General features: G+C 40.5%; 1 protein-coding gene across 4 annotated transcripts; it reads right to left on the bottom strand.

The window, feature by feature from the left end:
* Positions 1-1,498: 1,498 nt before the first annotated feature.
* SPART (spartin) lies at positions 1,499-25,129 on the bottom strand. 4 transcript variants are annotated; one of them, XM_034758607.1, is made up of 11 exons: positions 25,052-25,129; positions 19,906-20,022; positions 17,729-18,561; positions 16,369-16,566; positions 15,218-15,322; positions 11,328-11,457; positions 9,300-9,494; positions 8,252-8,410; positions 8,069-8,159; positions 5,145-5,205; positions 3,231-3,370 (listed from the first exon to the last, which is right to left on the bottom strand). In XM_034758607.1, the coding sequence occupies exons 3-10, from the start codon at positions 18,557-18,559 to the stop codon at positions 5,145-5,147; spliced, it is 1,770 nt and encodes a 589-aa protein (XP_034614498.1). In that variant the 5' UTR covers positions 18,560-18,561; positions 19,906-20,022; positions 25,052-25,129; the 3' UTR covers positions 3,231-3,370. The 4 variants fall into 4 exon arrangements, with proteins under 4 accessions (XP_034614495.1, XP_034614496.1, XP_034614497.1 ...); XM_034758604.1 differs by lacking the exon at positions 5,145-5,205 and having other exon boundaries at positions 1,499-3,370; XM_034758605.1 differs by lacking the exon at positions 5,145-5,205 and having other exon boundaries at positions 1,499-3,370; positions 24,992-25,104.
* Positions 25,130-25,744: the final 615 nt, after the last annotated feature.

Here is a 25,744-nt window from a genome sequence, read left to right as displayed (position 1 = left end):
TTGCACAGAGTTGGGCAGCAGCTGCTTGTTGGGAGACCACCATTGAAGGCAGCAGCAGCGCAGAAGTGAGGTGGCCTGGTATGGGGCAGAGGTTGTCACTTTGAAGGGGGGGAGGGGGTAGAGCTGGCCTTACAGGTGAGCAAGTGGGCAACTGCTTAGGGCCCTGTGGGCACTCTCCTGCCCCTACTACAGCCAGACCAAGGCCCCTTTAACTCCCAAGCACCAGGTTCCAGCTGCTAGTCCTGGGGAGGGACAGGACTTTCTTTGCACATGCCATTCCTGAGGCTGGGTCAGACATCTCTGGGAACCTCCCCTGGCTGCAGGAAGTGCTATGGCTGCTGGCTGGGAGTCCAGCTCTGAAGGCAGTGCTGCTGCATGCAGGAGCATGGCATAGCATGATATTGCCAGCTTTACTTCTGCACTGCTGCTGGTGGTGGTGATGCTGTCTTCAGAGCTGGCTGCCTGCTCACCGCTGAAGGCAGCGGCACAGAAGAGTGGGCTTACTGCAACCCCCACCCACACCCCTCTTTTGGGTTGAGAACCCCTCTGGTTACACTACTGTGAAGTTTCAGATTTCAATATCTAAAATTGAAATTTAGAATTTTTAAAATCCTATGATTGTGAAATTGACCAAAATGGACTGAATGTGGTAGTGGTCTACTTGTACCCATTAGTATTAAAGATATGAATCTTAATCCTACAAGGCTGGTTCTGAAAGAGAATAAAACTTGTATATTATGCTTCCAGCTTACATGGTATGTGGGAAGAAAATGAACTTAGCTATACAGAGAATTGAGTCTAAAAATTAGGGTACAACCTTGTTGCAGGTGTCCCTAAACCTCCAACTGCCAGAAGTTGCGACTGAATGAAAGGGATGGATCACTTGAAATTGCCTTGTTCTGTTCATTCCCTTTGAAGCATCTGGCACTGACCACTGTCAAGGCAGCTTACTGGGCTAAATGGACCATTGGTCAGATGCAGTATGGGTGTTTAATACTGCTGCTTGAGAACACTTTGGGTTATAGCAAACTCAAAGGGATCCTGTTCTCCTTTCTGAGCATTACAGGATTGGCAACTTAAATAATGTTTTGCCTGCTCCTGAAGCAGCAGATAGTAGGTAGAGACAGAAGCAGGTTACAAGACTAAGGCCTAGTCTACACTAGAAAGGATTTATCAATATAGCTATACCAGTAAGCAAGCCTTTAGTGGAGGCATACCTTATACTGGTCCAGTGAGCAAAATGAACTAGCCACAAAATCTCTTATGCCTGTATAACTGCAGCTAGAGCAGGGTATTTGCCCGTATAGAAATCTTGCCAAAACACCCCCATAACCCTAACAGACACTGCTATACCAGTAAAAGGTGCTAGTGTAGATCTGGGTGAAGGTTATGATCTGGACTGTCACTTCAGGAAAAAATCCTAGATTTTTACTTTTCTCACAACAGAAAATTCACACAGTAGCTCTGCATCTACAATAATGCTAAGCACACAGGTCAGTTAGTTTTATTTATAATTTCAATTCCACAAGACATTCCAGGAATTGTGTGTCAAGTTGTTATGCTCTTAGCCTCATGCGTCTCACCATCACCAGTTGCAGGCATGTAATAGCCAAGCTAACACACTACTTTCTATTAATCCATTAGTATAGACTTTGATTGCATTTATTTGTGAGTCTGAGCCAGTCACACCGTTAAGTCATTTTCTGCAATTAATGTTAAAGACAGTTTGTAAGTAAGTGTCATTTTGTTTCCACTACAGGTTCAATCAAGACTGGAACGGATAGCAGCTGTGAAGCCCAGTAATGAATTTTTGAGCCAGTAGCAGAGAATGACCTGAGTTTTTCATATGTACTGCACTCCTGTGGTCTACAACAGCTTTGTGTAGTACATAAGTGTACAAGAAACATCAGGACAGTTCATGTCTGAGTAGAAAGTGGGCAAAAACTATTTACAAAAGCAGCATGTATATTACATTCAGTGGGATGATTTTCAGAATTTAATTTTTCATTGTGTTTATGCCCATGAAGTCATGCCCTTACCACGACTGAAAGCTCATTTTAATAACTGTTGGAATTTAATGCTAGATACTGAAGTAGACAGAAACAAAAACTTAACATTTCAAATACCCTGATATTCCATTAGAGGGCAGTAATACCCAATGTTACAATACATTACAAATCTTTCTAAAGACATTGCAGTTACAGTAGATGGATTGTGAAACACATGCAGTGTAAAAGGTCAGTGAAAGCTTTTCTATAGAACAATTTTTTCCTGGATAGAGTCTCACCCTGATGGTTACAGAAAAAAAGTTTTTTTTTTTTTTTTTTTTTTTTTTTTTAAATAATACTGAGTTAGTTCTTCCCCACCCCCCCAAAAATCAGATTGCACAGAATTACTGAATTCTCTTTTTTTACTGCCAATTTGTGAGTATTCTGATTATTTTTGAGTTGGTTCTCTTGTACAGAGAGTACTTGTCACCCTAACAAACAGTGTGGTTTAAGTCTTTGGTTTATATAAATATTTGTTCTGAAAAGCATTTAACTTTAAAAGGAGGGAGGCTACCAGAGGCTCTTTCATTTCTTTTAATAGGACTTTGGTCATTAGCTCAGCTGCTATTTAAATGTTAATTGTCCTAAAGGAATCTCTCTAGTCTTTGGAAACTAAAGAATGGAATCCAAAACTAATCTTAGTGCATATAATTAGATAAGACAATTCTGCCTTGGCAAACTCATTTCAACTATAATAATTAAAAGGGGAATTAAACTATAAACCCTATTAGATTTATTCAGAGTACCAACCCTTTTTCTTTACAAACAGCATTACAAAAATACTCAAGACAAATTCATATTTCTATTCATGTTACTGTTCCATTTTATATTTTGAAAAATAGTGTTTTTGAATTAATAGATTATGGAGTTTTTTTTCTGACTGTACTACATGTAATTCTGAATCCATATCCTTCCAGTGGTCAGACTGATACCTGATGCAGAAGTGCTGAATGAAGGGTACTTTCAACCCAGAGAAAATGACTAGTTTTATGCCTTCAATTTTCTCAAGTATGTAAAGAATTAGTTTTCATAAAGACAATTATAAAAATAAATACTTACGTTATGTTAGCATTATCCCATTACTTTAAAATAGCAAGTTACATCCATACTGTAAGGCTTTGGGAAATTAACTGTTTTATCTTCCATCCTTTTTCTCCTTTTCTAGTACTTTATATTCATCCAGCACAGCATAACCAGTCTCTTTTGCAGTTTTCTTCACTATAGCTTTGATACCAATGTTGTCAATGTTAAATGCTGTCACACCAACATTGATTGCAGAATTCATAGCGTTGTCTGTAGCATGGCCTGCATCATCCCCATACCTTAAGGAACATCATATTTGTAGATATGAAAATACATTTTAAACTTTAATACAAGTGAGGTCATCTGTTCATTCAGTTTTTCTTATGTGCAAACCCTTGCTCCCCCCATGCCCCCATGGTTGTAAATCTGTTTCAGTATGGGGTCTTCACAAGACTACAGCTACTATGGATTGTAGCAATTCACCCCTCTTGAAATCTTCACTCCCAAAGCAAGAGTTTAGGCATAGCACAAAGAAAATGAAAGAACCCAGATCAAGTTTGACCAGACCTCATTTAAATATTTAAACATCAAAATTAAAAATTGCTAAAATAATTCATATCCATTATGGCTGCTAATCTGTCACAAGGCTTATTAATTCCATAACTTTCTTTTCAAGTGTCAGAATACCAACTACTGCTCTGTTCTTTTCTACAGGAGTTAGGTGTAAATGGTATTGGGGGATGAAAATCTGACTGTTCCCTTACAGGTGTGAATAAAGGAAATGAGATGAACTGGAGACAGAACAATGGTAAGAGAGTAGTTCTACTAATTGGAAAGCCTCAGTCAGTAGTGTCCTGGTATCAGAAGATCCTGGCAAGGGGAGGTATTAGTCCAACATACTCAAACATAGGTCTCAGTCCTGGGCTGTGGTTCCAGCCTCTTTACACTGCTTCTATAGCCTAAGGGGGCAGGTAAGCAACCAGATCTCCCCATTTAGGAATTTCTCCAGCAATGTAGGGCCAGCATAACATCCTTGTATTGGACCAGCACAGGGGAATGGCCAGAGCACTCAGCAATCCAGCTGTTCCAAGTTGCCACACAGCCCCTTCAGACACATTGTAGCCATGCATAAATAAGAGCAGGCCAGAAACAGTCTTGGTGATCTGAGGATCCCAACAGTGCTAAACCAACTTTGCTTCACCATCCGGGCTGAGCCTCCTGCAAGACCCAGCTCAGAGTCAGGGCCATAATTTTTTTGCTGCTTTTTTTTTTTTAAAAGAAAAGAAGGTGGAGGTAATGTATTATGCTAGGAGAACAAAAGTCTAGATCCTTATCTAATACTAGAAGAGCAGCCCTGGCTACTGAGGGCTGAACCAAGCATGGAAACTAAATGAGGAAAAAAAAAATTAATATTCTCTGTTGATAGAGTAGCAGCCTTAATCATGATAATGGTCTAATTTGCAGATCACAGAATTAGTGGACAGCAAGAAGGAGTAAATATTTGCCAGTTAGATTAGTTATTTCCTCCATTGATACACTAAATAAAAGTTTGCTGCAGCATCACTGCAACAGGTAGCTGCACTGATTATGGTATATCCAATGCCAAAGTGTATAGTAAATTTTGTTTTCTTCCCAAGTCCTATTACAAGATTTGATAAATTGATTCTTCACCCCAGCTCAAAATCTGAGTGCCTCAACTGAGAGGGTTTTTGTTTTTAAATGTGTCAAGATGGACTCAGATACTAGAATGAGGGACACCAGTATAAGAACCCAAGTAGTTAGAGGCCACTTACTTCACTTGAACCCAAACAGAGCTAGTAGTGCTGCAGCTACATTCAAGTCCAGAACACTTGTAGCTTGGTGGAAACCTGACAGTGTTCCTTTAATGTACATAATGCTGATTTTTACAGTTTTATAGAAAATTGTGTTCTGCCCACCTAAATCGAAACCAGCTTAAAAAGATCTCTTGTAGGACTTTAACACATGTTTGGATAGAGCCAAATGCAAGAGATGGGGGGAAAATCCTCAATTATCAAATACTGTAAGTTTTAGTTAACTGCAAAATTTAGTTACTTATTGCTTGTCACTCTTAGTGGCTGTTGATAGCTGATCTCCATGTTTCCTATTTTTATATCTAAAATAAAAACAAACATTAATATGATTTTAAATGGCAGCAGAGTACTAATACAGCTCCTCCAGCCACTTCCTATTAAAAATAAATATGACAGTTCATTAGGCGTAAGATACCATTAGACAGCCAGGTAACAGTGATTCAGTTTTGACTAGTCAGACTTTTTTTTTTTTTTTTTTTTTTTTTTTTAAGAACAGACATATGGAACAAAACACAATAAAGCCCTGATAAGACTGATGATTACTCCCACCTTTAAGCATGTTTCTCAGACATGCCCAGTCTATAGCTCTGTAAATAGCAATATCTGCTAATATTTCCACCAAAGCTCTTGGAGATATTTATAAACAAATTACTTCATCCTACAGGGTGGGGAGTACAGAAAAGCTAGATTTAAAAAAAAAAAAAAAAAAAAAAAAAAGAAATGTCATTATATCCAGGGTGTAAGACTAATGAATTTCTTTCCATGCCACCTGCAGGCATTATGCCCAGCCTACCATAAGCCTTAATGTATTTCTTGCAGCTACCTATAAAAGACCCATCACCAACCTGCTTGCCATCTCCCCAAAATGCATTCCAGGAGTACATTCACAGCCTCCAGTCTGAAATGCACAACCACAGAACTTGAACTTTTCCCACCAGTGACCTCTACTCTGTATTGTTTGTCTACTCATTGTCTTACCTGCTTCTTTGTGCTCTTCTGATCTGTTTGCATTTACATGTACCACTTTGACCTGGCTGCTGCTAGACCATCTGTCACTGACTCCATTGTTACCCAAGTGTCTATTGAACCTCCCAGTTCTGATCATGCCTATTGTATTGTTTTCCAGATCAACACTTGCACCCTTTCACCTTAGTCATCATCTTTCCAACATTCCTTTTCATATCTCCCAGTTGGTAATTTTCTCAACTCTTCAGATGATCTCTACCATCATCTTTCTTCCCATCACCGTAGTACCACATGCTCCTAAGTCCCCCTATCACTTGTCTCTGGCAACATCTGTATTTATGTCCACTCTAACTTTAAATGCTCTGCTCAATCTCTCTACTGCTGAGGCCTATGCTTTAAGTTTCCTTCACTCCCCTTTTATGTCCTCCTTTGCACCTACTTGTAGCTGAAACTCCTTCCTTGTACTCCAGATTATCTCATCTTCATCTGAATTTTTGTTAAACTTTGGTAAACCAAAACAGTGAAGACTCAACCAGAGTTAGAAGTGACTCAAAGTTAGAAGTATTTTAGCTAGACAGGGTTGTGTGTTTTTTAAATAAAAATGGTGTTGAAATACACACATCAAATTGTGAATAGGATTTCTACCTACATCTCTCAAAGTTGTACTAAATTTAGACTACAGAGCTAAAAATAAGGCCATTAGGGCAGCATTTTTCAAATGGGTCACGGCATGTCAGGCACTGGGTTGCTCTGGTCAACACTGCCAACTGGGATGTTAGAAGTCCCATTGGCGGTGCTGCACAGCTAAGGCAGGCTACTGCCTACTTGTTTCGACACCGCACTGTACCCTGGAAGCGGCCAGCAGCTGGTCCGGCTTCTAGGCAGGGGGGCCATAGGGCTCCGTGCACTGCCTGCATCCTGAGAACCGGCTCTGCATTCCCATTGGCCGGCAACAGGCCAATGGGAACTGTGGGGGGAGTGGGGCGGTGCCTGCGGGCAAGAGTCGTGCGAAGCCGCTTGCACACCTCTGCCTAGGAGCAGGACCTGCTGCTAGCTGCTTCTGTGGCGCAGCGCGGTCCACGGCGCCAGGGCAGATGGGAAGCCTGCCTCAGCACCCTGGCTGCACTGCTGACACGGGAGCTGCTCAAGGTAAGTCTGCACCCCAATCCCCTGCCCCAGCCCTGAGACCCCCCCCAAACCTGGAACCCCTCCTGCACCCCAAACCCCTCATCCTTTGCCCCACCCCAGAGCCTGCATCGCCAGCCCAGAGCCCTGACCCCCTCCCACGCCCCAATCCCCTGCCCCAGCTCAGAGCCCCGTCCTACACCCTGAACCCCTCATTCCCACACCACAGCCCTCACCCCTGCACCCCAACCATTTGCCCCTCCTACACCTCTTATCTTCAGCTCTGTTGGGTTGCAAGCATCAACAAATTTTCTTCAACTGGGTCCCCAGAAAAGTTTGAAAACCCACTGTATTAGGGACATTTACTCAGTTACATACCGTATGTACTCATTCATTAGCCCGTTCGTTTATAAGCCGACCCCCCTTCCCCCAAGATGGATAAGTAAAAATAGCAAAAACTGTATGACCCTTTCATAAGCCAACCCTATATTTCAGGGGTTGGAAAACTTTGGCTCCCAGCCAGTCAGGGTAAGCTGCTGGCGGGTTGGGACGTTTTATTTACCTGGAGCATTCACAAGCATGGAGCCCCTCAGCTCCCAATGGCCACGGTTTGCCATCCCACAGCTCCCATTGGCTGGGAATGGCGAACCGCGGCCACCGGGAGATGAGGGGCTCCGTGCCTCTGAACGCTCCAGGTAAACAAAATAATAATGTATTAGATATTCATTTCAATGATTCCATAGAGTTTAAAATCAAATTTTGGTGTAGGCCCGTTTATAAGCTGACCCCCACTCTCTGATGCGTCACTTTTTACCAAAAATATTCCGCTTATGAACGAGTATATACAGTAATCAGATTTAGGTAGAGAGCAAGCCTGTCACTATTCACTTACAAGAAAGTCATTTACTGTATACCTAGTGCAAAGAGATTTTATCCTGTATAGTAAGATTAGCTATAATTTTGTAAAATCTAGAAGATTAATAAGGAGGCATATATGTTGGCCATTGTTCATACATAATCCTAGTTTATTATAGGAGACAAACTAGTTGCTAAACAGATAAAAATGTAACTTACTTGTGCTGGACAGTCTGAACAGTCTCGGTTGAAACACTAGTAGCAATGCATTTTGCTGCACTTTCCAAACCTTGCCATACTGTTGAAAACCCTATAAATATCAAATGGTTTATTTTAAGCCAACGCATTGCAAAATGAGAGTTATGTAGCTTGCAGCATGCATTTAGAATTCTTTTTTGTTACCTTGAACTCCACTTGCTGCTACAACCATGGCACCATCAAAAGTGGACTTTCCATCTTTGTCTTTCTTAAGCGACTCAGGAACAAATTTGCTCCCATGCTTCTTCACATGTGGGGCTAACTCTTTTCCAATACTGCTTGCGATTGAACATACCCCTTCAACTAACACACAAAAAAAGTATTCAGATTGAGTCTCAAAGTTCTTGTTAAATGGCAGAAAACAACATGTTTGGTTCACTGAATTAAAAGTTCTACTAAAATCTAAAATGTTGCAATTTTATTCCATTCATGAGAAAGAGGCTTCTAAATTCATATTTAGGCACCTAAATAGAAGTGGCCTGATTTTCAGAGATGCTGAGCAGCCCCAGGTCCCATTAAAAGAGGAAGGATGATCTTGTGGTTAAGGCACTGGACTTGAAATCAAGATCTAGGTTAGTTTCTTAGTTCTGTCATAGGGCAGGTCTACACTTAGCACTTATGTTGATATAACTTATGTCGCTCAGGGGTGTGAAAAAGCCACTCCTTCCAAGCGAGACAAGTTACCCCAATCAAAGCACCAGTGTGGACAGTGCTATGTTGGCAGGAGACGCTCTTCTATCGACATAGCTACCACTCTTGTGGAGGTGGAGTAGTTATGCTGACAGGAGAGCTGTCTCCCGTCAGCATAGAGCATCTTCACCAGACATAGTGCAGCTGCGCCAATGTAGCACTTCTAGTGTAGACTAGTCCATAAACTCAATCTGGGGCAATTCTCTGTGACTCAGTTTCCCATCTGAAAATTGGGGATAATACCTCCTTGCCTTTTTTCGGCCTTGTTTAAATAGATGTAAGCTGGTCAGGGGGGCAAATACGGTCTCTTACTTTAACTAGCTCCTCCAGGTTACTCTATAATACCCAACTCACAGAGCCCTCCGAGATTGGTGGCCAGGACCCAGGCAGTGTGAGTGCCACTGAAAATCAGCTCGTGTGCTGCCTTTGGCATGTGTGCCATAGGTTGCCTACCCCTACAATACTGCATCTGAATTCTGCAAAAAGATGTTGAACATCTTACCCAAAAACCGGCTGACTTTTACAGCTCCTCCAGTAGCTTGTTTTGCTACATGAAGCCCCTTGGCTACAGTTGGATTGACTTCCAAAGGTTTTTCTTCTGGTTGAATGTGTTCTCGCAATTTGGAAGCTCCTTTGTGGATTGCTTTGCCAGTATATTCTGCTCCCTTGACCAAACCCCAACTCAACCAAGATGCTCCTTCAAAACAAATTAATTAACTTATGATGTGTAGTATTTACAGACTGGACTTCTGGCAGTATTTTCTCCTCCCTCCTAACAACATACCTAAATTACACACCTGTATTGCAAATGGCAGCTGTACTTCCTCAGTCAGAGGTGCTAGCATGAATGAATTTCCACAACTCTTCTTTTGGCTTCCTCCCCAACCACCAAATTATCTCCAACTTGTCTGATTTCAGTCACACCTAGCTAACCCTCATCCAAGCCTCAATTTCATCATATAGACTCCGATCCAGCATGGTTAAGTGTGAGACAGAGCGAGCTGGGTGTCATTAGCATTCTGGATGTAACACAGTCCGTATCTCTTCATTAACCCTCCCACCAGGGTCACACACTGAACAGGAGGCGTGATCAGCAGGAGAGAACCCTGGGAGCAAAGGAACAATTACCCACAACTACTCTCTGCACTCTCTTAGAAAAAGCAGTACTGAGTCATTCAAGGGCAGCTTAGTTTGCTCCCATTAGCCCACGAGCAAGCACAACACAAGAAATGCAGGCCTAATGTACTGGAAACAGGATTCTATAAAACAGACAAATTTATTCTTCTGTCACCACATACCTGGAGTACAGAACCATTACAGAATGCTTATCTTTAAAGAAAAGATCAGATGCCTGTTTTCTCTAATATAAGCATAAAGGACTAAAACCATTTCATTTCAGTGGCTTGAATCATTTAGGGCTAGATTCACAAAGGGATTTAGGCACTTAAGTCCAACATTTAGATTCTCAGAACCCCCACTCAGATGCCATCTAACCCTGTAGGTGTCCAAGTTTCTGCTGGTGGCTGGCATGCACATAGCTGTCTAAATCCTGACACCAGGTGCCTAACTCATGGTGGTATCTCAGATTAGGTGTTCCCCACCAATCTCACCTCAGAAACAGTCTTAGGGCATGCTTACTGGATCAAGCACTACACAAAACAGTGGAGATGGTGGTGCCCCTTATACTGTATATCTGAGTAGTTAGAGCACTCACTCAGGATGTGGGAGATCCAGGTTCAAATCCCCACTCTTCCAGAGAGGAGCAGGGACTGTAACCTAGGTCCCCCTGCTCTCAGGTGTGCGCCCTAACCACTTGGCTATGCAGTAGTCTGGAGTGGGGCACTCTCAGCTTCTGCAGCTGTTCCACTTTATATAAAATAAATATGCATTGGTTCAGAGAGATCGACTCTACAGCCCAGAGATTAGGGCACTCACCTGGAGAAGTGGAAGACCAGGGTTCAAGTCTCTGCTCTAGTTTAGGCAGAGTGGGCATTGAACCTGGTGGATGCTCTAACCACCTGACTATTGCATGTAAGAAGGGAGAGGGCACCACCTTCTCCTCCGTTTTTGTGAGAAAGGACTGACCTGGCTTAGACACCTTTGTCCAAGAGAGAATTCAAGGCAGTGAATCCTGAGTGAAGGGAGGCGCCTCCCTCTGACCCAGACTTAAGTGCCTAACTCCTTTTAATGAGCTTGATTGCGGTCATACCTCTCCTCAAATTTCCTATTGGCTAGTTTAGGTGGCTCCCCCACTCTGTGCTATCTATAGTGAATCCCAATTTTTAGGCATCTAACTCTCCCCATGCATTGTACAGGAAATCTAGGTGCCTTACTCAAGGCTATGGATTCAATTAGGTGGCTGGGTGCCTAAAGTTGGGCATTGCAACAGAGCTTAAGTAATCTTTGTGGATCTAGCTCCCCTGCCCCACAAAGTGTTCATCAGCAACAATGCCTTTAAATCAAAATATAGTGTTTAAACACTACTAGCAGGACAATTATATTAAACATAAATCCCTGATTCCGGTAGTACCTGACAAGATTCCATGAGCTACTTTCTCACTCCACTCAGGTAACTCTCTTTCTCCCTCTCCTCCTTCAGGCTCTGGTTGGATGCGTACAGTCTGGGCCAGGTTAATCACATCACTTGATGCTTCCAAAGGCTAAGGGATGAAATACACATTCATGAAAATAAAGTATTTAGCAAGCTACCAAGTTATCTTATTTAGGTACTTAGATGGTCTCCATTAACCACAGTAGCTGAGATCAAGATTTTTAAAGGTCTTTAGGTGTTACTCCACTCAGTGTTATAAAGCTGAAGCGACTTAGGAGCCAAAGCCTCATTTTCAAAAGTGACAGGCTCCTACATCCTGTTGATCTTTTAATGAGACTTAGGCATTGCAACGCTGAGCAGAGCAATGTCTAAATATCTTTAAAAAACTGGGATTAAGTTCCTTATTTCTGAGGTAAATTAGCAGAGAATGGATGAAAGCCTGTGTGTTGCTATGGGACAAGGAAGAGATTCAGTGACTTTTTCACAGCAATATTGTTTTAGAAACTTTTCTAATAAGCATTTTAAAACAAAAATTGTAGACTGGTCTAATTAGAGTGGAAACTTACTTACTAACAGGAGTGTTTGGTCAATTAACAGAGCCGAGAACTCTATTTTGGGGGTTTAATGTAAGAAAAAATAGAAACACGTCCATCTTTCCATTTTATTTTTAAGAGGGAAGACAATGCTTTGCTGCTGTTCAGTATGGGAGCTGCAGCCCCATCTGTTCTCTCTTTGCCCAGAGAGTCCAGCTGCAACAACAAAACACAGCTTTGCTGGGAATTTGCTCCCTCTTCTCTTCCCCTCCCAAATTTATAAATAAAAGGAAATTTATTCACGCCGTGTGCTGCTAGAGCTTTTACAGACTGGCACAGCCAGGAACACTACAGAGTGGTGTATGATGCTGCCTTCTCTTCAGGCCAAGGGGGACTATTTTACCTGCCTTCATCTCTAACATTCTAAAGCCTTTGAATTAGACTGCAATGTTTGTTAAGCTACGTTTGTCAATGTCAGAGGTAGCAGTGGCAAAGACCAGACTGGCTACTATTTTTCATAAAGCAATTTTGTTGCAATTAATATGATTTTAGTATGTAATGGACTTTACTTTGACCCTCCTGGTATTTAACTTGTACTTGTATTATTTACTGTTGAAATTAAGTAGAGTTAAAACTCGCCTTAAATTTTCTCTGCCCTCTTTAGCTAGAAGTAATCTATAGAGGTGAAAAGAGGATTGATTAAAGTTCTGAAAGAAAAAAAGATTTGTCTAGGACCAATGGAAAAGAATGGTTATAATTATGATCCAGGAACAAAGATATCAAATAAGGGACAAAAATACAAAACAAAATACTAGACGGGAGAATCAGAAGAAGTGTATTTCAATAAATATTTTCAGAAAATAAAGTAAAATAGGGGCATGGAACAGGACTGTTACAGTAGGAGAAAGGTGAACAGAGAGGAAGTCCAAAAATAGATGAGCTCTTTCTTAGTTTTCTGTTGAACAGCCAGAGATACTAAATAATGTGCTACTGGAAGATGAACACTGCAACATAATCTGTATGATTTGCATGCAGAGATTCACCTCCAATATTGCCCTACTATTCTGATGTCAGTGACTTTAGTATATTAGTCACAACTCCAAGAAAAATGACCAATTATTGTTTGATAACAGTATAGGATCCCATTTTTGAATGTGTACACAGTCTTGTATGTAAACAATTAAAATACCTGTTAGGTAAAAATCCTTAACACATACAGCTGGACCCAGATAAGTTACTTTATAGTATGTATCATTGACTAATCCTCTACACTGTAAGCTCCTTAAGTGAGTCATTATAAAGCAAAAATAGATTGTTTTGCAATGTAGAGTAAAACTCATGTCATTTTGTTAGACATGACATATAGTTGCTAATTATGTCCTCATCAGTACTGTATATAAAAAAAAACCACAACAATTTAGCTAAACATTCAGAAGCCAACAAAGGCAGCTCTGTAATGCTTCCCACCCCTCCCCCCCTTCGTAAATGCCACTAAAAGTTTAGATGTTGATTTCTAGAATCTTTTAAAATTAGACAAGGCAGTATGAATGTTTATTTTGGATTTGAAAAAACAAACACTCTTTAAAATGGTCTTAAAAGTTGGTTGCCAACACAGAGCAACTTTAAAGATAAGCTTTTTTTTTAGAAGAGCATTTCAGTCAAATCCTATTTCAGCATATTGCTCAGAATTCTTGAAACTGAAAAGCACTGTCTCCTCAATGAAAGAAATAACTTAGAACTTTGTGATAGCTCATAAGTATGGTCATTACAGAAAGCCAAGAAATACTCACAACTCCTCCATGATTTTATTATAACACTATAATAGTCTCAACATTAGGTGACTTGGTTAGTAGAAAGAGGAAGGGAGAAAGTATTTTGCAAGGTCAGGGAGTGGGATTTACTGATCATGGACATGGATGATAAAAATACCTCTGGTAAAATACACAATATATAGTGAATACCATATATTTTTAGTATTAAAATCAAGACTACCAGTTTATGAAGTACTTTAAAAAGAAAAGAAAAACAAAGTTTTACTTTCCTAGTAAATACTGAATGTTTGCAATTCAAAAATTACTGAATCCAAATGTACATGCTATTCCAAGAGGAAATATCCCTTCATGAATCTGCGTACATCTCAGATCTGTCTCTTGCTGTGTTTCCCTTTTGGGCCTCTGTTCTATGATTTACACCAGGCTTCATGTCCCATTGGTCTCCTTCCAAACCCTTTCCCATGCATTTCTCCATGTTGCTCGCTAAGGAAAGCCACCACACCTACTACTTTCATGTCACAGCAGTAGTGACTTTCTAATTAGTATCCATCAGTAGCTTGAGGGGTATACACAGGAGGAGCTTCATGTGGTAGAGAGTGAGCTTTTGGAGATGAAGGACTCATAGCTGGAAGTTGCCCTTTGCTTGTAGTTGCAACATTTTCATTTGCTGCAGGAGGCCCAGATGGTGGAATCAGGATTGGAAGGAACCTCAGGAGGTCATCTAGTCCAATCCCTTGCTCCAAGAACCACCAATCCCTGGACAGATTTTTGCTCCAGATCTCTAACTGGCCCCCTCAAGGATTGAGGTAACAACCTTGGGTTTAGCAGGCCAATGCTCAAACCACTGAGCTATCCCTCCCCACAATACTCTCCAGAGCAAACAACAATTTGGTAACATATTTTGAGTTTACAGACATCTGGCAGCTGGTTCTACCAATATTAGAACTTTTACAGAAATACTTGTTAGAAGGCTGACAATTTTGAGAAAAATTAAACTACCGTAAATGGCGTTTTACATAGAACACATAATTGAGGGAATCTATTTCCTCTTTCTTAATTGTGATATTTTTAATAAGTTAGATCATATTTCTTTAAAATTTCTAAAAATATTTCCCCACTCATCCTCTTCTCCAGTGGTCCTTTGCATCCAAGCAGGCTGACTCACTGTCAGCACTAAACAAATAATAATCCACAGCAGAGCCTTGGTAATTTCCCCAACTCACTGTTGCCAGCACCCTTCTAGCTAATGTTGTTGAGATGATACTCAATGCTATCATGTAATCACAAGCATACTGATTACAGAATGGGGTTGGGATGTTTTGTTAACTAGAAGGAACTCCCTCCCAAGGGGTAAGATCTGCAGCATTTCAAAACCCTTTTAGATTAAGGGGCGAGACCAGAACAAGAATTCACCTTTGCATTTCCTTTGTGGCAGAGCACTCCACCACCACAAGCTACCATAGATGCCAATTTGACAGTTTTAAATACTATAAAGTTACACTTGTTACTCAATGACAATTTGCATTTTTTATCCTTGGTTTAAAATTACTGCCCTAGAATTTACCTGGACTCTGAGGTCAGACATCTGTTTTAACATATCCTCATAATGTTCTCTGTCAGCTGCTGCAAGTTCTGAAGATAATCCTACTCCCTCATGGGATCTTGGCACCTGCATCATCATATCAGGGCAAATTAATAGATTCATGGCATATTAAGGCCATTAAAGGACCACTATGAATATCTAGTCTGAATTCCTGCATAACACAGACCACAGAATTTCACCAAGTAATTCCTGTACTGGAGGAAATTATTTTTCCCTGCTAAGTAATGCCTCAATCCTGCAATGCCTTGCATACAGGATCCTGTGCCAACATAGTGCTGCACTGAGGTTAACAGGATTTTACATTGGCCAAAGGGGGCTCCTTGGACATAAAACACTGCAGGACTGGGTCCTTCATGAACACTACTGAGTTTGGGTGGTAAAAGAAGAGCATATCTTTTAGAAAGGCAACCAGTCTTGATTTACAGCCTTTAAGTGATGCTTAATTACCCTCACTGTTAAGAATTTTCATCTTCTTTTGAATTAGAATTTTTCTAAACTTCAACTTCCAGCCACTGGATCTTGTTATTCCTTTGTCTGCTAAATTAAAGAGTCCTCTAATATCAGATATCTTTTCCCTGTGTAGCTGCTTATAGACTGGTCAAATGACCTCTTAACCTTCTCTGCAGTAAGCTAAGTAGATTCAGCTCTTTAAAAAAAAAAAAAAAAAAAAAAAGCTTCTGTTCAAGCATGCTTTCCAGCTCTCTAATCATTTTTGAAGTTCTACTCAAACTGCCTTTTTTTAAAATGTAAACCAAATTGGACACAGTAGTCAAGCAATGGTCTCGCCACTGCTAGATAATAGTGCCCTTCTACTCAATATTTCCCTGGAGAATCATATTAGCCTTTTTTTGGAAACTCACATTCAGTTGAATATCCTCTTTCAAGTCCCTGCTTTTCATGATATAGTCCCCCATCCTTAAATACTGCCTACAATAGTTTTTTCTAAAATGTATGACCTTTGCATTTGGCTGTATTAAAATGCATATTACTCTGCCCAGCTTACCAAGTGATCGAGATCACTCTTATGTAAGACCCCAAAGTTATGCCTGTTATGCAGTTACAATTTGTTGTATCTTTTATCCTTGGTTTAAAACTATTGCCCTAGAATTTACCTGGACTCTGAGGTCAGACATCTGTTTTAACAGATCTTCAAAAAGCTCTCTGTCAGCTGCTGGGAGTTCTGAAGACAGCACTACTCCCACGTGGGATCCTGGCACCTGCGACATCAGATCTGGGAACATGTAGACTCCAGTATTACAGCACAGAACAGGAGAATGGTTGCACATAAGGGGATACAGCCAATCACAAACCTGAAAATGACAAATACATTCATTTGTATAAGTTAAAGAATCATGCTTTTTCACTACGCCAAATGTAATGTCAGTTGAAGGGTAAAGGATCTGTACAGATTAGCATCACAGACTCCAAGGTTCCTATGTAGTTTTATTAAAAAAGCCTCAAATGATCCTGAAAAGTGTATTGTTGGGATATATCATTCTCAATAGATTGCCACCAAAGTTAAATAAGGAACAAATAAAATTCTCTTTCACAGGGCTGTCATATAGCACAGCAGCCTTTTACTGAGACCCAGGAAAACCAGCTTCAGCAGTAGAGGGAGCCTAATGCCAAACAGGTGCTGGATTTACAGTCCCTATGCCATTCTGCTCCACTCAGAGCAGGTTTACATGACACAGTGTAAAGAATGGGCATGGCGGCCAATGAGCTGTCTAGAGCTTCTAGTGCTGCTAACACTTGTGGAGCTGAACCAACGGTGGGAATACGTCCCCCTTGTAGACAAGGATAAGAAGATCCAAACAAACAAGCTCTCAAAAGAGGAGACTGAAGTTGGAAGCCAGGCTGGAAAAACAGTACTAAATGTACACAAGGAAACAATGCTGCACTGGCAAGAAGATGGACTAGATAACCTAAAAAGTCTGTTTCATCCCTAGTTTACAGCAGTAGGTTGGACATACAACACAAATTCAGAACTGCGGTTATCCAAGTAAACCATACTGGCATGTTCAGCTAGAAAGTTAAATACTTAAGTCCATTTTAAATGGACCCTTTATACACAGATTCAGTTGATGGCAATATATCATTCAATAGGTCAAATTTATCTGAGGAAAGGAAAAACGAGTTCTAGAAGATCAAAAAAAAGTGTTAAAAGCCAACCCATTCCAAAAAAGCAATTCATTGAAACGTTTGGTGTTCTGGAACTCTCAGACAGACAAAAGAGCTATTTCTTCACAGAGACAATAGCACGTTTTAGTGGCATCTATGCCTACAATAAATGTACAGAGAACTATTCCTTCACTAGCTACAGGGTCTTTCAAAGTAACACAAGAGAAGCAGGTTTTGGCTCAGAAGACGTGCAAGAGGCAAAATGGCTCAGATTACAAAGTTCTAGCAGGTATGCAAAAATTGATAACAGACACAATGTATTCTAAAGTTAAACACCACACCAACTGTTACCTGAAGAAACGCAGGGGGACGATTCTGGGCCATTGCACCATCAGTGTCCAAGAACTTCACAATGCGCAGGTATCCAGGATACGAAGGAGCACTAACCTGCCCATCAGGACTCACAAAGAATATCTGTACTCCTTGGGGAATCAGGATCAATTCATCTGCATCTACTCCTAGACTTTCAAGGGGAGGTGGCTGAGTACATTTTGTGTAGTAGTCCTCTCCAACTGATGAGAACTCCCCAGAGTCTGTACCGTAAGATACAGTATAGTGTCCATCAGTAGCTTGAGGAGTATACACAGGAGGAGCTTCATGTGTTAGAGAGTGAGCTTTTGGAGATGAAGGACTCATAGCTGGAAGTTGCCCTTTGCTTGTAGCTGCAACATTTTCATTTGCTGCAGGAGGCCCAGAAGGTGGAATCAGAGAATACGGTGCAGGGGGCCTTTCTGGCTTTTCATTAGTGGGAATCACTGGGTATAACTTGGGCACCCCTAGAGGCACATTCATTGTGGTGGCATTAGTTTGCATAGCAGGGGTATTTTGTTCTAGAATATTCAGTCGAGTTCTAACATTTTGTAAAGTCTCTTGCATCTTTTGCTGCATTTGTCTGGCAGAGTCCCACTGGGATCCTGTACATTCAGGACCTTGTGATGGAATGCTAACTCCCCTAAGCAAGTGGTCAAGTCCTTGCTTATAGTAGTTCCTTGCTTCTTCCTTTTGACCCAATTCATCTGTATTCAGTCCTTTATTGACAAAGATAAAGGCTTTCTTGAACTCTTCTTGAATAGCTTTAATGTTTGCATCTTCTAGAATAGCAGGATCCGGTTCTTGTTCCATGACTGCAAATTGGAACACAGTGTTAACATGACTAAGTGTAGGCATACCTTCCTGATCCTTATAGGCATCCAGTAAGAACTGTTTGCAGTCAATTAAAAGACACTTCTTATAAGATAAAACTTGTTTTGTTCAAACCAGTATAATAAATTTTACAGAGCACTCTACATCGTCTTAGCTCCAAAAGTATCTATCTGCATGGTGCAAGGTCTGGTTTGTTCTATTACACATTTCTGGTTAACCTTTGGATTAGAAAATAAGATTCCAGCTCATTGAGAACTCTCACCCTGTATTAATCAGATCTGATTAATCCAGAATGAGGAGCTTACACCACAGAGGTGTTTACTTATTAAAAGAGAGAAAAAGCTGTGGAAAGGGTTTATGTTCCAGAATATTTTATAATGACAGAAGTGTCTTTCCAATAGATATATATGCACAGACTCTCCATTACTAAAAATTTATGATGGTTCCCTATCTTCATTTACATGAACTCAGCACTTCTTGGTAAGTGCAGAAAGATACAAAAACAAAGAAATGAAACTCAAAAACAGAATGCAACACTGTATATTGCAGATATTGTTCAAAATGTATTTTCTAAAACTAGTTTCATTTCTCTTGCTGATAGGTTTAGTATTCTGACAAATACTGTTTTATTTTATAAGAAGTTTTTACGTGTCCAATTCTGATTGATCTTGTTCAGAATATTATATTTGTTCATTTTGTACTTCACATTAAAATGTTTCTTTATACTGTAACTACACCCTCAGTTTTTACACTAATCAACTGTTTAAGATAGTTAATGTGTGACCTTGCAAGGTGCTGCGCACCCTCGTCATTCAGAGAACTCAGAGGTTTGGAGGGTCCTGCTGGGTTTCAGTTCCTGCAATTGTAAATAGTCTATGTCAATTATTACTGGTCTAAATATCCAGCATCAGGAGAGAGCACAGACTCCCGATACTACACTTGGGTGTCTTAAAAAGCCTTAACAGCAGCAACAAGCAGGATGAGTTTTTTAAATTAAAAATCTGGATTTTTATCTAAAAAATCTATTTTAAGTTAAGTATTTATTTTAAAAACAAAATGTATTTAAAATTAAATTTTAATTGACAGCAACTTAGGTGAAGGCCTACACTCACTCTACTTTATTAAATACTTCAGACATAAAAAAAAAAAATGATGACCTGAATTAATGAGTTCTCCTCATAAAGTTTAAGGAGTTAAAGACTATTTTTAAATATAATGGATCGGGGAAGAACATTTAACATTTGAGGTCAAGCTTTATAACTATGGCACTAAAAGTCATCTATTTCATTTTCATTCTTTATAATGGAGGAAAACTTGGTCTTTACCTTTTTCCAAATGGCAGTGTCTTTCAGTCTCTGTTGTGCTTTTGGGTTAATGACTTTTATTTTCAGTTTTGCAGATTATTCATCAATCATCTAGCATTCTTCGGAGTGTACCCTCTCCTGTAAATTTCAACAATTAGAGATTAAATGAAACTACCAGATTTTTCCCAACCAATAAAAATACTTAAAATGCTGGTTTTGTTCTTTTTAAATTGAATTCCATTTTCCATCCAAATTCAGCTGGACACAAATCATGAATAAAAAGTTCATTATCTAGTAAATAAGAAATACAAGATGCACCATTTTAATAGAATGAAAAAAAATAGAAATAAGAATCTAAATTATACATTTATTTAAGCAATTACATAGCTTAAATAAATGTATAAAGTTGTAGTTAATCCTCCTGGTTAACAAAAGAGTACCACATCTAACATCCATGCTACAGTTAGTTTAAATAATCAAATCAATATGTTTTAATGGTTATATCAACCAGTGACAATGAACTTTTCTTTGGAAAATTAATTTAATACACAAATTGGAAACAATTATAATTATTTAAATAAATGTGTTCTGCTTGCTGATGTAAATCCACCATGAGTGAAGGGGGAGGGAACAGATCAGGAGACTCGTAGAAGGGGGACAAAAGAAATGAATGGGAGGATGGAGTGGAGGGAGAGAAATTGCGCACGAGGATGTTCTATTTCCTTTAGGTCAAAATTGTTGTGACTGTGCCTCTGATTTTACAATGAGACCCATTCTGAGGTCAGTGGGGTTCCATGTGAGTATGACTGACTGGATTCACATGCAGGGCCACCGCCTGTTATGAGATTTTTTGTGTATCTTTCAGTTTTTACTTTTCTCTTTTATGCTAATGATTGTTAACTGAGAAAAGGCATAAAATAAAATCCCGAAGCAGTAGTTAAACTGAAATAAATGAATAATATAACCCAGTATTTTTTAATCAGCTCTCTAACTTGTCTAGGTGAGTACAGCACTAGCACCACAACACTACTGCTGCCTCTTTATTGCAAATAGATCTGCAGGAAAAACTGCAATGTCAACAAGAGCACTGTTTACACAGCAGCTGATGCACATACTTGTGCAGCAACAGGGCCACAACAGCAGGCTCAGTGATTCCAGCCAGTGCTATACACTGTGATACTAGTTAGAAATGTTTTATTCATGGTGTTAATGTGAATAGTCAATTGATTTTATATTTTGAATCTATTGTCGGCAGCAGTGCATTCTCTGGTGTGCAGTCACACAATTTGAAACTGGGGGCACCAGAGGCTCAGTAGAAAGCCATTCTGCTGGATGCCTTCTGAAGACATCTTAGGTAGTTTGAGGAGGGAGAAATTCAGAGATTAGGCAAACAAAACGATGACTTGCTGGAAATGTCATAAGGCCAAAGGATACAATTTAGTGCCTGTACTTCCAGATGTATACATATATACTGTCTATCTCAGGAAGCTGCATCTTACTGTGTGCTTAAAATCATTTAAAAACATCCCTAATATAATACCTCAATCTAGTAGGTGGGTCTAGTAAACAGTTTGGATTTTAAACTAAGCATGAACTAAAAATCATTTTGAGGAATGGGATCCAATTTCCTTAGGATGACTATTTCATTTTCACTTTGCTGACAAGGGAGTTAACAAGTTTTTGTAAGAGGATGGTTAATTTGGGCCAGAGATTTATTCATGAAGATGCATGGAAGCTTTTCCATGTAAGGAGATATTGAAAAGATTGGGCCTGTTTAGTTTAAAGAGGAAATGAGTACATGGGGATATGATAGAGATACTTAAAATAATGAATATTATAGAGAAGGTAAAAATCAGGTGCTTCTGCTTACTCAAGAAAAAAGAAGCCGTCAATGAAAGTGGAAGGCAGCAAACTTAAGGAATAGCCTGCTCATATGAGGTTAGGTTCTAGGGTCTGTCTATTTATCATACATACGTATCAGCACAGTATCTGAGCACCTCACAATCTTTAATATATTTATTCTCACAACACCTTTGTGATGTAGGGAAGTGCTGTTATCTTCATTTTACAGAAGGGGAAAATGAACCACAAAGAGGCTAAAGTGACCTGATCAAGGTCACATAGGAAGTCTGCGGTGGAGCATGGAATCGAACTCAGGTCTCCTCAGATCCTAACCTAGTACCCAACAACTGTTACACAACCTCCCTGGAGCAACAAACTTAAAACCAGCACACAATTAACATGTGGAATTCATTATCAGAAGATATCCCTGTTAAACATAATCCCAACTATATATACAAAATGATGGGGTCTAAATTAGCTGTTACCGCTCAAGAAAGATCTTGGAGTCACTATGGATAGTTCTCTGAAAACATCTGCTCAGAGTGCAATGGTAGTAAAAAAAAAAAAAAAAAAAAAAAAACTAACACAATGTTAGGAAATATTAGGAAAGGGACAGATAAGAGAAAAATATCATAATGCCACAATATAAATCCATAGTACACCCACACCTTGAATACTGCATGCAACTCTGGTCGCCCTACCTCAAAAAAAAAATACTGGAATTGGAAAGCAGGTTTAAAACAAACATAAGGAAGCACTTCTTCACACAATGCACAATCAACCTGTGGAACTCGTTGCTAGTGGATGTTATGAAGGCCAAAAGAATAACTGAATTTAAAAAAGAATTCAGTAAATTCATTAATAGCTATTAGCCAAGATGGTCAGGGACACAAACCCATACTGTGGGTGCCCCTACACTTCTGACTACCAGAAATTGGGTCTGGACAATAGGGGATGGATTACTTGATAATTTCCCTGTTCTGTTCATTCCTGCTGAAGCATCTGGCACTGGACCACTTGTCTGACCCAGTAGAGTCATTCTTTATGTTATCTTTGAAGCCAAGAGGTTAGTAAGATTTTAAAAAGTTTGTCCAATCTATGACTGAGAACATCCAGTTTTACATTAGACAGGACATTAGACGCAATTACATTAGGTAGACAGTTAATAAGGGATTTAAACCCTCATGTTCCAAGGTATAAACCAATCACTAAGTGACAGGGGCTAGGAAGAAACTTTTCCTATGGGCAGGTTAAGCTTTAATTGTCCATTGTAGGATTTCTTTCAGCTTCCTCTGATGCTTCTAATACTAGACACCGTCAGGGACTGGACAAGATGGACCACTGGACTGATTGGGTAGGGTAATCATACAAATACAAACTTTAAGGCTTCCAATATAATTGACATCTGACAGTTTACAATCTGGCTCATGCCTAAATAATTTCTTTACACCACCTCCCTCCCAACCCTCACATTCCACCCAAGCGGCATGATGACTAATACACCCCCTTGTGTCCTATTACTCCTATTCTCCAGGCTTTTCCCATGCTGTCCCATTATCTGGAATTCTCTCCTGACCCAGTGGGCCATAGCTCCACCCTTTCCTCCCAATTCCTCCTCAAAACATACTATTTCTAGGAGGCTTTTAAATCCTAGTCCATCTCCCACTTTCCATCACAATTTGGGATTTCCTTAAAAAGGGGGGAGGAAAATTAAAACCATAGAATCAATAATGACATGACTCACTTCACTTCCTTTGCACTGTCTTTAGTAGGATCCAAACCCCCTTTACCTACGTGTTGTCTATTTAGAAAGTAAATACAGCCCAATATAAAAAACTGCCATCAAATTTGTCTATCATGGAAAGAAGTTACAGAATAAACATCATTAATATTCTCTCTTTTGTTAGCAGCAAGTCTGACAGATAAATATGAACCACTCCCACTCCAAAGTGCAAAGCACAGATCTAAAAAACAATTTTCAAAAATCAAACCATTCTGAGAAGCGCTCTCATTCTAGATTAACTATGAAGCTGTAGCTCATTTTAGTTAACTTACTGTGTTTCAGTGAAATACTCTATTCATTTAGTTTCAGAGTAGCAGCCGTGTTAGTCTGTATCCGCAAAAAGTCTCTAAGGTGCCACAAGTACTCCTGTTATTCATTTAGTGTCAGTTTGATAGCAGTGAAAAACATATTTAACACAGCTGATACAGACCCTAGATTTCCAATCATCTCTATGGTTCAATGCAATTCAGTATGAATATACTCCCAACACCTACATGAGGTAGATCAATTTTACTATTCCCATTATTACTAAAGCAGAAGTGTATACAGTCAAGTTTTCAGAAGCGTTTACTAATTTTTGGATACCCAGCTTTGGATAACTTGGCTTTCTGCAGTGCCGAGGCATCACAACTCCTGTGGGGACACTTAGGAGAAAAGTCTGGCAAAGTCACTTAAGCCAAAACAAGGGATCAGTATTAGTGGGGAATTTAAGACCTGTGCTGTGTAAGTAAAACTGCAAGATTATTTTTCTAAACAATTGTTTCATTATTCTGGTATAAATTTCCAAATCATACAGGTACTTTTAAACATGTCAGTTGTATTTGCAGACCTTTTGGGAATGGGTGAAAAAAGCTAAAAAATGAACCTGTGTTAACAACCAGAAACTGTAGAACTTCAAAGTTACTTTAAAATTTTCCTGTACTATGGGGCTATTTTATATATATAATTGGCTTTATTAACTTTTTGTTCTGTGTTTCATGTCAATAAAAATTTTGGCAATGTCAGTTAATAAAGTGACTTGCAGATTTCTTTTGTGGTGTGTGGGGGTACAGAAATGTCAACATCCCCTTGTAGACTCAGGTACCAGTTTGTTGTCCTGATGTTTATAAAATAGGTGACCACCGCCACAAGTCTCTGGGTGGCTGTGTCTACCACTTCCAATGTTAATCCGTGTGTTCTGGGGCTGGCAGTGGAGGGGTGACAAGTTAGCAGGAGGGAGCTGGTCCGTGACCACAATGGCACCTAGGGGCTCCCAACTCCAGCGTCACAAATGTGGGGGGCTGACCCCCAGCTCCACTGGGGCCTCAGCTAGAAACCGCCTCCCACAAACAAATGCAGGGTCTGCCCAGGGATGAGCCCCCACAGCCGAAGAGAACGACACCTCACCAGCCCCACAACACAAGAGAGTCCCCAGCCAGACACAGGGGGGCGGGGCCCCTTCTCCCCAGCCAGGCACAGAGGACCCTTCACCCCGCTCCATACCCGCAGGCGAGCTCGCCCCTTGCCCAGCCGAACTCAGGCCCGCTCCAACCCGGCACTCACAGAACTGGAGCCGCCCGCCGGCAACCTGCTCCCTCTGCGCCACTATCTCGGCGATCCCAGCTGCCCTGCGAATCACGTGACCACCTGTCAGCTGTTCCCGTCCCTCACGCGGAGGCTTTTGGGCGCTGAGCAGGGCGCGCCCTCTGCACGCGCTGCGCCCCCCAGCCCGGAGCGAGGCTGCACCGCCGCGGCGCGGGCCCGGGCTGTCACGGGTGTGGTCGCCATCGGGGTGCGGCAGGCGAGCCCGGGCTGCGGCGTGCCTATGTTATCCTCTCGCATGACATCACAATGCTTTGTGACATCACTGCATCACAACCGCAGGGCATGGTGTTGCCGCTGCAGTGACATCTCAGGACAATCGGATGTCGTCGTCACAACAGGAGACGACAGCGTTGTGTGGTGACATAGCTGTGTGGTACTGAAATGTGATTGCAGGTTCTGTTGAAAGGCTGGGAGGGATTGTTGGGGTTCACATGTTGAATCTGTGCAAGGATGCGATACACAACAAGCGTATCCTTGTTTGTGGTTATGTCTGATACTTCACACGTCCCCATTTGTGATTGTGAAACTTCCCATGAAATTTTCTGTGCTACATAACTAAGCAGTTATCAACTTCAGTGAGTTTCGTTCAAAGGAACAAATTCAGCCATCCTCTCCTCAGATCAGGGTAGTTGAACGCTGTGACACAGAACA

The sequence above is a fragment of the Trachemys scripta genome, chromosome 1 (assembly GCF_013100865.1).
Source record: "Trachemys scripta elegans isolate TJP31775 chromosome 1, CAS_Tse_1.0, whole genome shotgun sequence".
Classification (NCBI taxonomy): domain Eukaryota; kingdom Metazoa; phylum Chordata; order Testudines; family Emydidae; genus Trachemys; species Trachemys scripta.
The sequence above is the reverse complement of the archived record's forward strand: the minus strand, read 5'-3'. Positions and strand labels throughout refer to the sequence as shown.

Coding starts and splice junctions, on each gene's coding strand:
- SPART (XM_034758604.1), bottom strand. CDS start 18,559: ATGGAACAAGAACCGGATCCTGCTATTCTAGAAGATGCAAACATTAAA. Junction 16,567..17,728: donor GTCCCCCTGCGTTTCTTCAG/GTAACAGTTGGT, acceptor TGTCATTTTCAG/GTTTGTGATTGGCTGTATCC. Junction 8,411..9,299: donor AAAAGTCAGCCGGTTTTTGG/GTAAGATGTTCA, acceptor TTTGTGTGTTAG/TTGAAGGGGTATGTTCAATC.